This window comes from Phyllopteryx taeniolatus, chromosome 5, assembly GCF_024500385.1.
Source record: "Phyllopteryx taeniolatus isolate TA_2022b chromosome 5, UOR_Ptae_1.2, whole genome shotgun sequence".
NCBI lineage: Eukaryota > Metazoa > Chordata > Actinopteri > Syngnathiformes > Syngnathidae > Phyllopteryx > Phyllopteryx taeniolatus.
The window spans coordinates 32,773,027-32,786,638 of NC_084506.1; the positions used below are offsets into that span (position 1 = coordinate 32,773,027).

At 42.1% G+C, this 13,612-nt stretch overlaps 2 protein-coding genes across 5 annotated transcripts in view; one reads left to right on the forward strand and one right to left on the reverse strand.

The window, feature by feature from the left end:
- Nucleotides 1-210: 210 nt before the first annotated feature.
- On the reverse strand, nt 211-11,474 carry mlycd (malonyl-CoA decarboxylase). The gene is made up of 5 exons (XM_061775073.1): nt 10,517-11,474; nt 8,608-8,720; nt 8,359-8,515; nt 7,578-7,730; nt 211-4,728 (listed from the first exon to the last, which is right to left on the reverse strand). Exons 1-5 carry the CDS (start codon nt 11,060-11,062, stop codon nt 4,183-4,185), a joined length of 1,515 nt encoding a protein of 504 aa, XP_061631057.1. The 5' UTR covers nt 11,063-11,474; the 3' UTR covers nt 211-4,182.
- The window catches only part of zgc:173742 (DNA topoisomerase 1), a 42,946-nt gene continuing 40,356 nt past the window's right edge, over nt 11,023-13,612 (forward strand). The window contains exons 1-3 of one of the 4 annotated variants that reach the window (XM_061775062.1): nt 11,023-11,162; nt 11,797-11,927; nt 12,805-12,856. In XM_061775062.1, the coding sequence (XP_061631046.1) occupies nt 11,809-11,927; nt 12,805-12,856 (171 nt within the window). In that variant the 5' untranslated portion in view covers nt 11,023-11,162; nt 11,797-11,808. Of the gene's footprint in view, nt 11,163-11,261; nt 11,403-11,491; nt 11,928-12,804; nt 12,857-13,612 lie in introns of those variants that run through there. The other 3 variants (XM_061775061.1, XM_061775063.1, XM_061775064.1) reach the window with 3 other exon arrangements.

Below are 13,612 nucleotides of genomic sequence, written 5' to 3' on the forward strand. Positions count from 1 at the left end.
TTTGCATGCTCTCGTCTTAGTCCTCAAGGGTTAGGCTCGCTTACATTACAATCCTTTGTGCTCCGTTCCAGGGTTTTTGACTTTCATTTTTCGATGCTAAAGTCAATTGGAATGGAATTCATGTATTGTGCTTATGGTGAGAGATACAGTATTCAGCTCGAGCTATTTGACCGTTTCAAAGTCCCCCAGCAATAACATTAGATACACCTGTAAAATCCGGTGAGATTTAATACAAGACCTGTATCAAACATTCTGCTTTCATTTTCTACACGTTTGCAAACTACAACCACAAAAAACATTTTCACATGAATACCGAATAAATGTTGTATTGTCATACAGCCCGCCAACCATCATACAGAGGACACAAGGGTTAGACATTACCGAGCTATTTGATTGTATTTCCGACACCATGAAGCAGCAAGAGGAAAACGGAAATATATATGTGTGTGTGTGTGTGTGTGTGTGTGTGTGTGTGTGTACATGTCAGTATTAAACACAAGCATTTTTCTCACTGAATATACTTTGAAGGTGCTGTTGACCGGAAAATTTCAACAGATGTTGGGAACAACCCAAGTAATCCATACATACAATGAAAGTAGAACAAATAAGCTGCAAAATTAAGTTGTGTGTAAAATTGTGAAATGACGCAGGGAAAAAGTGTATATATATATATATATAAAGCTATTTTATTATTAGCATTTTAACACTAACATCAATTGCTACACAAATATTCAATGTTAGAGATTGACATACTGACTGATTATACACGTGTATAAAGGGTCAACAAATACATGGAAAAGTGATTAGGACAAACACATTACCTCATCTATGTGAAAATACAATGAAGGCTACAAAATGCATTACAATTTGGGAGTAAGGCAATTTGGAGTTGAACTCAAATTGTCTGGAAAGAAATACTGTGTGCTTTATAACGACCATCATTATGCATGACACTAACTTCAGTACGAGACCGGCGATGAGAGAAAAAGTGTGATAAAACCATAGAACTGGATATGTAACTTATTGGAACACGGGAAAATCACTTACTGTAATTTCTCATGTATAATGCGCACCCATGTATAAAACGCACCCCCAAAGTTGACCTCAAAATTCTGGAAAACCCTTCTACTCATGTATAATGCAATTTTACAATGCATGATTTTGCTTCCACCCATATGATCAAAACATTAAGTATTATCTGTATTTTGTTACAGGTGGCCGACTGGTTAGAGCGTCAGCCTCACAGCTCTGAGGACCCGGGTTCAATCCCCGGCCTCGCCTGTGTGGAGTTTGCATGTTCTCCCCGTGCCTGCGTGGCTTTTCTCCGGGCACTCCGCTTTCCTCCCGCATCCCAAAAACATGCATGAATTGGAGACTCTAAATTACCCGTCGGTGTGACTGTGAGTGCGAATGGTTGTTTGTTTGTATGTGCCCTGCGATTGGCTGGCAACCAGTTGAGGGCGTACCCCGCCTCCTGCCCGATGGTGGCTGGGATGGGCTCCGGCACGCCCTCGACCCGCGTGAGGAGAAGCGCGACAGAAAATGGATGGATGAATGGATGGTGAAACAAATAGCGTGCAACACAAATCTTAACGGCTACTCACGTGAAAATGACCAACAAATTACACATCTCTACTGCTGTGAAAACTTTTGTTTATGTTACACATCCAACAACGCTGACTATCAATTTCTGACAAAGCTCTTACAAAGCTCAAGATGTGTTCTTATTCTTACGCTTCTCTGACAGTGTCAATCGAAACGCAACACTATTACCTAAGGCGGATTTTTGGACACAGCTATTGCATTGAAGTGTGCAGCGGTATCTTATGATGTGCTCAATGAGTGCAAATCCAAGATCCACAATGTGACTTGTGTATCAGTATGAAGGTTATGTGACTCACAGTCATATATGTGCGTCATTATTTTCTCATTACCATTGTTTGCATTCAATTAGCAGCACAAAGACAAAAAAAGGTTCTCATTAGTAAGAGGGATTTGGAACATAAAATGTCCCAACCCTCTCTCACTTCTCAGCAAAAAAAAAAAAAAAAAGGATTTGCTTCATTTGGAGAGCAAATTCTTCTCAACAAGAGATGAGGATCGAACCATGTATATCGATGTATATATACCCTTCCTATTTTAAGATATTTTTTGTCTGAATTACTGAACTCGATGGCGCCAAACAGTAGTAATCAGTTGTAATCTGGTGGAAAGTGTTTCCTCACAGATGTGTCCAAAACCCGAAAAGTCAAATGTTCAAATCCCGGCCCCGCCTGTGTGGAGTTGGCATCTTCTCCCCGTGCCTGCGTGGCTTTTCTCCGGGCACTCCGGTTTCCTCCCACATCCCAAAAACATGCGTGCTAGGTTGATCGAAGACTTTAAATTGCTCGTTGTTTGTTTGTATGTGCCCTGCGAGTGGCTGGCGACCGGTTCAGAGTGTACCCCGCCTCCCGCCCGAAGATAGCCGGGATAGGCTCCAGCAGCCCGCAACCCTAGTGACGATTAGCTCAAATTGAAGACCCATATACACATTTCTTTTATTAAAAAAGTATTTTTAAAAATCAACTTAAACACGAAATCAAATTGACTATCACATTCAAACAATTTGAACCCTGCTATCAGGTGGACCGCATATATTAACTGCCTCCAGTGAGGAGGCTTGTAGAATTTCATTGGGAGGGACGAGATGTGTCGATAAATCAACTTTCACTTCTGTAACGATTCACTGAACAAGCAATTTGTCTTCTTTGTCCTATGGGAAATGCCAAACTGACAAGTTCAACAAAAAAATAATTACTATTTAACTGTACCGCATACTATGATTCCCCCCCCCCCCCCCCCCCACCAATGATTAATTACTGTCCATAATTAAAAAAAATAGTTACATTTCTTCCAAAACTGTTGTGTGTTCATTGATGTTGGACGTCTTGGGGCAAAGGTGACTCAAATGAAGGGAAGGTGTCGAAAAGGGCAATGCTTCTTTCCCCCCCATGGAAACCCATTGACACAGTTCATTCCCCTCAATTATCAAACAGCGTCACAGACGTCTTTGTGTTTCTTTGTGCCCCCTCAACACGTGCATGGAGCGCCTCACGAATCCGAAGAGGCAAACAGGTCTCTCAACAGCATCCTTGTTAATGCTTTTGGGTTTTTGTTTTTTTAAATTCCCCTCCCCACTTCTTCACAACGGAACACCATCAATCTAACTATTTACTTTTAATTTGATTTCTCACTCCATTAGTTTCAGGACAAAAAAACAGCAACGTGTGAGAAAAAGGAGGAAGAAAGGCAGGGTAAGAAAAAAAAGCAAACAAAGTTGGGCTCCTTGGAGACATAAAATGTCATTTCGCAGTCAACTGTATGATGTATTATTTGACAACAATGAGCTGTTGTGGCTCTCTCGGGGAGCTTGGTGCTGTGCGTCTCAGCAAAATTAGCCAAAGAAAAAGGGGGAAACTGCACCGAGGGGATTGGTGACCTGTGAAGGTCATGAGACATACGGAGGTTTTAAAGTCCTGTTCCATGTTTATTGTCGTTCTGACATAGTACACTGCTCAAAAGAATGATTTATACGGCGACATTCCTTTGCATCCATTTCTGCCCTTCTCTGAGTTCGACAGTGACAGGAAAATAAAAGCCTCACATCTTGCACCACGAACATGTGAGATGATCCCTAAAGTGGAGAATTGTTCATTGAAACATTTTTATGAATGTCATGGTACATGGTAAATGTGATAATTATTCACACAAACAGTTTTTGGAGGATATTTCCAGTCAGAATTCATTTGTGTACCTGTAAAGTATCTGGAGTTCAACAGCTGGTGTTTGTCGACATACAGATGAAACCCTACGTGCTCCCTTCAAAGAGTGTGGAAGGATCATTTATTCCAGTAGCCGCACAGCCTCGTTGCTCGTACTTCCCCATTACACACACTGTTATCCCGAAACATGCTCGACGGTATAAGGATGCAGGGCGCTTCATTAGCTTCTGTCTCCCATCATCAGGGAAGACTAGCACAGATGCAAAAACCTAGCCTATGAATGTACTTCAAATAACAGATGGGCAAACAGTACCAGCTGATGTCTTCTCACCAAGCTGTCTCTCAACCAAACAAGATTGTTTCCTCATGTGGCTGTTGCTCTTCGACGGAGTCGTATGCACAATTGCGCATGGTCTCTTTTTCAGAGTTTACTGTTCTTCTGAAACTGCGACACCAATCCGAGAACTTGATCCGATGCCACGACGATTTTATTCTGCAGGTAAAGTGCACTGTTTTTCGGCGTCTCGTTTAAGAAGTAACGATAGTTCACCATAATGCCGCAGGAGTTTGCCACACCCTTTGGGCTGGTGTCAGCATGCCAGTTAAGGCGCCACATGGTAGCGCCATTTTGAAGGTGGAAGTTGGCCACTGGGTTAAGTGCATAACCCCGCCTTTTCTCCCCGAAGAGATACCAGGCACATAGTCGCATCAGGACTGGCTCCAGGAAACGAGAGAGATGTTCAGAACGCATCCATTCGCTTGTGGCAATGAACTTACGGAGGGCATCCATAGCACTGGTGCTCGGAGATAAGTCAGTGGCTCGCTCCACTTCTTGCCACTCCTGCTCAGTTAGGAGGTCCAAGCCACGGCCTTCCTTCCGGTATTGGCTGAGGAGGCCTTGGAGCCATGAGGAGAAGCCTGGGATGGGCGAGAGGCTGGAAAACTGGGCAATGTGGGGAAACTCACTCTAGAAGGGCAAAGGAAAATGAAATACGCATTAAAGACAAACAATTGCAAGCAAAAGATGATGTTGCACAGCATCTTTTCCATGCGTGGAGCAACAACACCTCTAAGAACCTCAATTTGGTTGGCAAAACACTAAATGTTCTTGGTATGTGCTCCGACTTCTGCTTCATGATCCTGCTGACGGAGATGGATGATCCGCTCTCTCTTCCCCCCCAGACCCTGTTCAGTTCTCATCCTTAACAGTCACCTTCTATTTCTTACACTCCTCCCCATTTATTGGTATTCAGGCCAACTCTCACCCTTTGATCTTAGCCTTCCATGCCCGTCCGTCTTGGCGAGCTGGCACCTTGGCTGATAAGTGAGAGTGTGATTAGCAGTGGTGATAAAAGCTACAGATGAGAGAGCAAGTGCCAGATATCCCCCAGAGAGTTCACTTTCAGTCTTTTGGCTGTATCGCTCCTTTCTTTCTATCAACATCCAGCTCGTTGCAGGTCGCTCCTGTTACGTCATGATCTTTCTTTGCTCCAACATCTAGAATGCTAACAACTAGAAGATGGAGACTGTATGTGAGCTAGGAAAGGCTGGAGAGGGGAACTTGGGCAACAGGATATTTGGGAAAAGCTGCCGTCCTAGAAATATCCTCAGCTTTTTTTGTACCATGCACCGCTTTTGCGTGAAGTCAAGTTTGAACGGCACAGAAACAAAAGATTGAAAATACATCTCACCGTTCTCACACTGAATGCAGTCGTATTAAGTGGAAGCGCCGCGCTTGTTTCTATTCAACGAATCAGTCCCATCTTGCGGTAATGGGAGACAATAACACCCAAAGCATGTTATTCATGTCCAGTCACCTCCGCAATACGATTTTGGTCATTTGTCATTGCAGAAAATGTTTTAAATGGAAGCAAGGAATTCAGCGGTTCAAGCAATATCCTGCTTCATTTTAATCCAGGCTCGTTTTATAATCTCAGGTGCTTGGTCTCCGTGTGCCAAAGCATTTTTTTGAAGGCTTCATCTTCTCATTTGTGAGCCTATTGAGCGGTCTTGGTGCAAAAGACTCACCTGTCCAATACACTGTTTTTTGTTTTGCTTTTTTGGCTAGGACAGTGGGTATAGTCTCTTCAATAAAGCTCTCTTTTTCGGGGGGGAAGTTTAGACTCTTTTTCTGTTTCATGATTTACCCTTTTCCCTTTCCAAAGAACATCTCCAAAAAAACCTAATTTTCCTCCATTTTGTTAGCTTGTGGCCTTACCTTTTTACTAACATAAAACGCAACCAAGACAAGCGGTTTGACATGTACTGAGGCACAGACAGATGCACCAGATTTCCACAATAAATCTTCTCCAGACTCTGATGATCGATCAAATATTTACCGTTGGGTCTCTCTGTGCGGCCCACGGGCCAGGTACCAGTCCACGGCGATGGTTGAGAACTGAACTGCTGCTCTATAGAATTCAGGCTACAAAAGACAAGCGCGACCATCTCCCCTCAGTTTAAATCAGGACTGACCTTTTTTTTTTTCAGGTATTGTACCAGGCATTCCATTGGGACAATACAATTCAATTGCATTGTAGTGCTGATCTCTTCACCTTTACCGAAGGTAAAGTTTAGTCTCAGGAGTCTCTCGTTATCTTTTATGTAGCCCCAAAGGTAAACCGGCACTTACATTGGCAGGGTGTGGAGGCAATACTTAAAATGGACAAAAAAACATCTGTTCAAAAGACTAATTATGATAAAAAAAAAGCACATAGGCCATTTTTAATGCTCAAACAGTACTTGAAACTACAAATGTACTAAAATATTTTACCCACAAGTCACAACATAAAAATGTGCCTGTGGGAAATGATTTGTTGGCGTAGTTCTTCCACCTGCGCATGGGAAAAAAAAAAAAAAAAAAGATATCCACTACTAGCGGTTGGGAGAGATGAAATAAAATGCTCCTGCAAGATCCTAAGAGGAAGCGAAGAGACCTGACAGATGTGACAGTCAAAACCACAGTATAACGTAACCTCTTTTCTGGTCTCGGACAAACAGCTTTGGGTTCAAAGGAAAAAACACAATCTACTGTGTTGAGCGATCCATGTGACTTGAAATGACAATTCTAATCACTGTCAAATGCACACAATCTGCTTGAACCAAAAACTGGGAAAGGGACGTCTGAGAGAGAAAAAAGGTGGGCCCACATGAAGGGCTCTTCTGATCTTATTGAGAGGAATGGATGGGAATTCATTAGAGCAACTGCTTTGTCTGCCTTTATTAACGGATTTCAGTGTGTAAACAAATACTCAAATTGAAGGGTATTCATGCTTTTAGCTCATTCACTTAAAAACAATCAAACTACACTCTTGCAGGCTAATTGTGCATCGAAAAAAAAAAAGAACTGTTCTACATGGACCTCACCTCAAGGCGACAGACCAATTAGGTTCGTTGCAAAGTGTGCGGACATGTTCTCGCAGGCGCTACAAAAATCGAGACCAGAGAGAAGGAGAGGAGCAGCACAACAGCAATGCAAGTGGCAGGTACAAAACCTTACTCGGCTCTTTGTGGGAACTTTATCAGATCAAAAACCATTCTTATAGATCAACTATTATATCATGTTTTGATTGACAGAAAAGAAATCAGAAAGCTAGAAACGCTTACATTTTACCACTCAGCGAACACATTTGATATATCCTTCCACAAGGAAAGTTTAAATGTGCTTGAGATTTATTTGGGGGGTTTTGCGATCAGAATCCAGATCCATCTGTGAATTGCTAAATGAATCATTTGGAACTGTGGATGGATAGCATTGAGTTGAGTCCCAGCTACTGCAATATTGACCACACGACGACAATCACATAGTGCACCCACCTGCAGTTCCCGCACCACCTTCTTGATGAGATAGTTTCCCAGCTCAACACCTTGTAGACCAGCTTGGGTGGAGGAGATGGAGTAGAAGATTGCTGCATTGACTTTGTTTACATCTTCCTCCAGGTCAAGGGTGGAAAACTCGCGAACAATACTCTAAGAAAGGGACCGACATATATTGTAAAACTGTGCACGTCACCAAGATATATATATATATATATATATATAAAAAAAAAGTAATATCATTTGGAAAGCCAAAATCTCACGACCATAGCCTTTTTGAAGGTATGACAAAATTCAGAACTTCATATTTATTGCGTGTGCACTGCTAGGGGAATTTATGTTATGTAGTAACACGGATGTCACTGGAAAAAAGTTTCGTTCAAATGCAATATTGTGCTTGCGGCTTTTACGAAGATCTGACTGTATCCGTTTTATCCGATAGCTGTTATACCGGGGTCCGTTTTATCGAGGTTCCACTGTGCATCAAATGATTTTTTTTTAACTCGTATATTAGTATTTATTTAATCAAGAGCTTCTCAACTCAAAGTCCGCATATTCCCCAGCATGTCTAAAAGTCCAGTGCTGTCAAAATCATAGTTTCACTCACTTTAGCCTGTGAGCACTGCTGGGGTCACTTCGAGGTAGGTCAAATTGCTGGGTTTTTTTTTTTTAATCAGAGTAACTTGCTGATATTAAGGAGGAAGAAAATAAGAAATCCCCAACTTATTTATTTACTGTGTGGAAAATTCAGAAACATGAATCCAAAGTCTTTCATTGTAACCTGTATGTTGTCTGAGATTTCTTCTGTGAGGGCAACATGCAGCACGACCAAAGGCTCCCCAGGCATGGCAGCATGGGTGAAGGCATAGCAACGACGGTATGGCCCCACTCTGCGCTTCAGATCAGCCCAGTTTCGAACTGGGTGCACAGCCTCATACCTGACAAAAGATTTGTCATTAGATTTTGAATTTCCCAAGCTGAGCTGCATGATTCCAAATAACATGGTGAAGAATCACATTTGCTGCCTTACTGGCTGATCTTTTGTAGGATCTCACAGGGTGACTGCCAGGTAATACGCTCTAGTCGGAGCAGACCTATAGAGAACCACTCGGACAGCAAGCTCTTCAGTGTTCCATTTAGGTCCTAAGGGAGAGGATGATGATGAGTCATGAAGAATGTCACCCTCTTATTATTTCAGTGTCTGCAAACTGCAGGATAGACACTCCAACCAAAATCATCACTCGCAATCAAATAATGTCTCGATGAATTACATCCCTGTCCCGTTTACTGACGTGGCCTGTGTGGTCTCCCGCCATCTGTATGCTGTATGCTTCTCACTTTAGGAGTAATTATATGTTTGAGCTTGTAGTTTCAATAAGCAACTTGCCATTTGAAAGCAGACCCGATGCCCTTCAAAAGGTCAGACTTCATTTAAAACAAATATCTTGCAAACCCACACACTGCTATGTTCATATACCCACTATGGATTTGCTTGCCAGCTACAACATTGGCCAGCTCTGCTCAACTTTAGTCACGCTGAATGCTGCAATATTGTGAACTTAGAGCAAAGAGAACTGTAGCACGCTAAAAGGAAGTATGTTTTGAAATGACCATATCTGTAGGCTGATACCTTTACCCCAGTAAGACGCGTGCCACACATCCACGCCAGGATTCTTTCAGGAGGGGCAAAAAATAGCCAGCCTGACACGAACGTAACCCACACCACCCGCTGACGTCACTAGCACAGTGGGCTGTGCAGCCTGCAAGATTAGTTAGAATGTCCATTACACAATAAAGCATGACCAATGGCAATAGTTGCGTGTTTTTCCTCCCTCCTCTTATACCTGCAGTCTACAAAGGGCACCACCAACAGCAAAGCGATAAAAGCAGTAAATACAAGTATGGATATTGTAGGTAGCGTTCACCTTTGTGAGCTACAAAAAGTATTACTGGTATCATATTCATCTCAATCATATAGATTTAAGCGGCCAGAGGTCTTGTGACAAATGTGCGGCTAGGTACGCAGGGTTGCAACAGAACTGAAAACATGTATGCCTTGGTGGGGAAATGTCACACATGAAATTGGGGCTGCAGCTCAAGATCATTTTTAATTAAGTCAATCATTTATCCATGAAATCCTTTAAATTTCCTTCCCTTTATTCAATAACAGGACATTATTTCAAATTGACAAGTGCATGAAATGCCCAAACATAAATTGATTATGATTCAATCACTGGTTTGAGCCAAAACATGTCAGAAAATAGGCAAAGATGTTGATAACTGTTTGCAAATGTGTTTTTAATTTGATCAAACACAAAGTCTGCTTTCATGGGGCACTTCAGAAACCTGAAGATATTTATTGTTGAGAGGCTGAAATTCTGAGGATTTTGACAATTTAGGTGAAGGACCTATGTGGTCTTCATGGACCAGAGTTCACCAACAAGTTCTCTTTATGTATTTTTTGCTTTTTGGTTTTGAAAACCAAACTGGCAGTCATTTCCAATCATCTCAATCATTTTTGGAGCTACTGTTCAATAACAAATTGCATTTGTTTTTGTTTGTTTTTCATCTCCAAAATCGTTTTGCATCTGGCAAAATATATAAGGGCGGGGTCGCAAAACCCTCTGTGAGGACAGCCAACGTATCAGTTGTTATATGTTGAAAGCTGGAACTGGGGGAAAGGGCATTGGGGCAGTGCTTTGTGAAATGTGAACCACGTGAGTGGGCCTTGGGTGGGGTATGATGTCTCTGTAGATCAACTGCCATCCACCCATATGTAATCCATATGGGCGTATCAAATCAAAGCGGAATAATGACTTAACCGCATCAATAATTCAGTCTGGCCTCTCACGTCAACGTTTGAACGACAACACGCAATTCGTACTTCTTGGCTCGTGCGAGCACCCGTACAATATGTCAACAAACAGTACACGCTTTACCCTCAAGTGCGGGCTCTCGCTACTTCTTGATGAGATGATTTCGAGCACGTCGGCCCGAAGGTCCACCAGAAACTTCACTCCCCCTTCCACCCTGCTTATGTGGTTAAGCAATTGTTTATAGCGGGGAGTCAAGCTGTATCGAAGTCTGTCCTCGACCTGCAAAATGGTCGCCAAGTCCCTGAGTTGGGAATCCAGAAGCTTCCCAGCCAACTCCGAAACGCTTTTATGATCCACTCCAAAGTCTCGTGACAGTTTCGCCAGGAAATCGGGTTTCTCTTCCTGGTCGAGACTTCTGTAGAAGTGCATGAACTCCAAGCTGTTGGCTTCTGGAGGAGGGGGAGATTTCTCTCTTGTTTCGTATGTGGGTAAAGGCGATACGACTCTTGCCAGTATTTCCTCCATACCAGTAACGGCTCCACTTGCTGAAGAAGACGACCAACGGCAGACGCCGAAGTCCGAGGCCCGAAAAGCAGCTTTCAGGACAGTCCGATGTCGCCAGCTCTTCAGGCTGGCACGAAAGGCACAGACGGCAGCCTGGCTTAGCATCGTTGGGAGGGAGCAATATTTGTTTCGGGGACACGACCCACAACATTGAGCACGTCGAAAGTAACTGCTTCCGGGTTTCTTAAAGAGACAGTGCACTTTGGTATGAGGCACAGACGGCAGCCCGGCTTAGCATCGTTGGGAGGGAGCAATATTTGTTTCGGGGACACGACCCACAACATTGAGCACGTCGAAAGTAACTGCTTCCGGGTTTCTTAAAGAGACAGTTCTGTTCTATTCTGACAGTTCTGTTCTATTCTGACAAATTTCAAGTCTGAAAACATAGTACAGTACAATCAAAATGGGATAGTCTCCTGTTAAAAAAATCCAAATAATAAAGCAGGTAAACGGTTGACCTCTGTCCAACCTGGCAACCCAACGCATCCCGAGCCAGTCTCACTTCAGCTGGCGTTTAACGTCGGGTCACAGCAGTGGCTCACTTTAGCGATTGAACCACGTGAAAAGTTGTTGTTTATAAAAAAAAAAAAAAAAAAAAAAAACATTTATCCCGTATTTTCAAGTGCGTACGCTACTTTTGCGCACAGTCGGATACAGACATTACATTTGTACGTAACGGCACAGCCCAGCATTGTTTAACCTGCAGCTGGATGAAATTGACTCGTTTGTGTTAATTGGCTAACGCAGAAGCGCTCATCCGAGTGCGATTGAGTGGTCATATTTATGACGTTTTCTTGGCCCGTTGATTCATTTGTGTTCACGTCATCTGTCTCTCAAAGCATCTGCGAGCGATGGGGCGAGAGAAGGACGGGAAAGAAAACGGTAAGGCCAAGCACAAAGTCACTAAACTGACGAAGACGCTAAGCGACGATGAGGATGCTCGTGCCGACGCTGACACGATTCGTAACACGTGAGTGGAGACTTTAGCACAAATATTTACAGTGACGTACTCCCGTGAAATTTTCTTTCATTTTCTTGATCCATGCGTTACCTACACTGGGCTAATCATGAAGCCATCCGCCAGAATTGTTATGACGTTTAACAACAACAACCAAAAAAAATAAATATATATATATATGTGAGAAAAACTGCAAAATGCACATAGAAAAGTCACCAAAGAGGTTAAAACCCAGAACAGTTGACTGTGTTTGTTTAGTTTAGTTTTTTTGTAATATCTATCTGATGCATTTGTGAGCAGACAATGAGGTATTATCTGTAATTGGCCTTCATAATTTACAGGAGCCTATAGTTGAATTGACACGTGAGCGCTACCTACGGCAAGCAACAAACAGCTCTTTTATTTAAATTTTTTGAATTAAAATTTGCACGCAGACAGATTCACTGATAGGATTGCTTTGTTAGCCTCAGCCACAAATGTTGAAGAACTAACTTTCCTCAATATGATCGTATCTGGGGCCCGACTTCATCGTTTTTCAAAGGAATACAGTTACGTAGCCGGGTCCAAATTAGGACCTGGTGTCTTTCTTCGCAAGTGTGGAAAGGTTAGACTGGGAAGAAACCTGGAAGATCTCCATGGGGAACTTTTGGGACACTGCTTGACTAATTGGTGGCATTTTACTGCATTGTCGGACCAGAATACCAACCAGGCCAAGACGTGTGTAACAACAGCTTTGGCTCCTTTTAAAAAGTAGAGAGACCCATAAAAGGGACCAATTCATCAAGTTAAAGACAGTTTTTAACGCACTCCTTAGGTCCCTCTAACTGTTTGTATTTTAAATACTACGCCCAAAGCTTACATTTTCTCTTCTTTCTCATTTGACCTGCAGTGCAAAGCCAACAAAATCTACAGCGAAAACTACTAATGGAAAAGTCCAGAAGGTAAATCACAGTTGTTTTCTTCTGTGTAACTTGCAAGGCTTCTTTTTTTATCACCATTAGGAAGCTAACCATGCTTGTCAAGCTCAATAAGGAAAACATTTCAAGTGAACCACCTCCTGCATCATACCTCGACGTTCTAAAGCTATTTGTGAAGTGTGTTCAGTCACGTATGGATTTAACAGGAAAAAAAAAAGAAAAAAAAAAGAATTGATCTCTGACAATTTACAACCCCAAATATCTTCATAACAGGATAAAGAATTACAGCACACTTGACATCCACCACCCAGGGATGTCAAACTCAAAACTCAAAGCACACTTTAGGTTGCAAAGAGGATAAGCATTTGTTGAACAAATTGAAAGTTAAATTTATGTTTATGAACATAAATGTCAATCGAAACCGACATGATGGTGTTATTCCCAAATAAATAAACTTCAACTTGTGTTCATCATGGAAAATGTGTGCTTTTCAGAATGTTACTATTAAAATAATAGTTTCTAATAGCTCTTCTGCCATTTTTCAACTTTCTTGGGGAAAAAGTGTTTCAATGAAGTTGGGACGTTGTGTTAAACATAAATAAAAACAGAATACAATGATTTGCAAATCATGTTCAACCTATATTTAATTGAATGCACTACAAAGACAAGATATTGAATGTTCAAACTGAAAAACTTGATTGTTTTTTGCAAATAATCATTCACTTAGAATTTTATGGCTGCAACACATTCCCAGAAAAGCTGGGACAGGTGGGAAAAAAG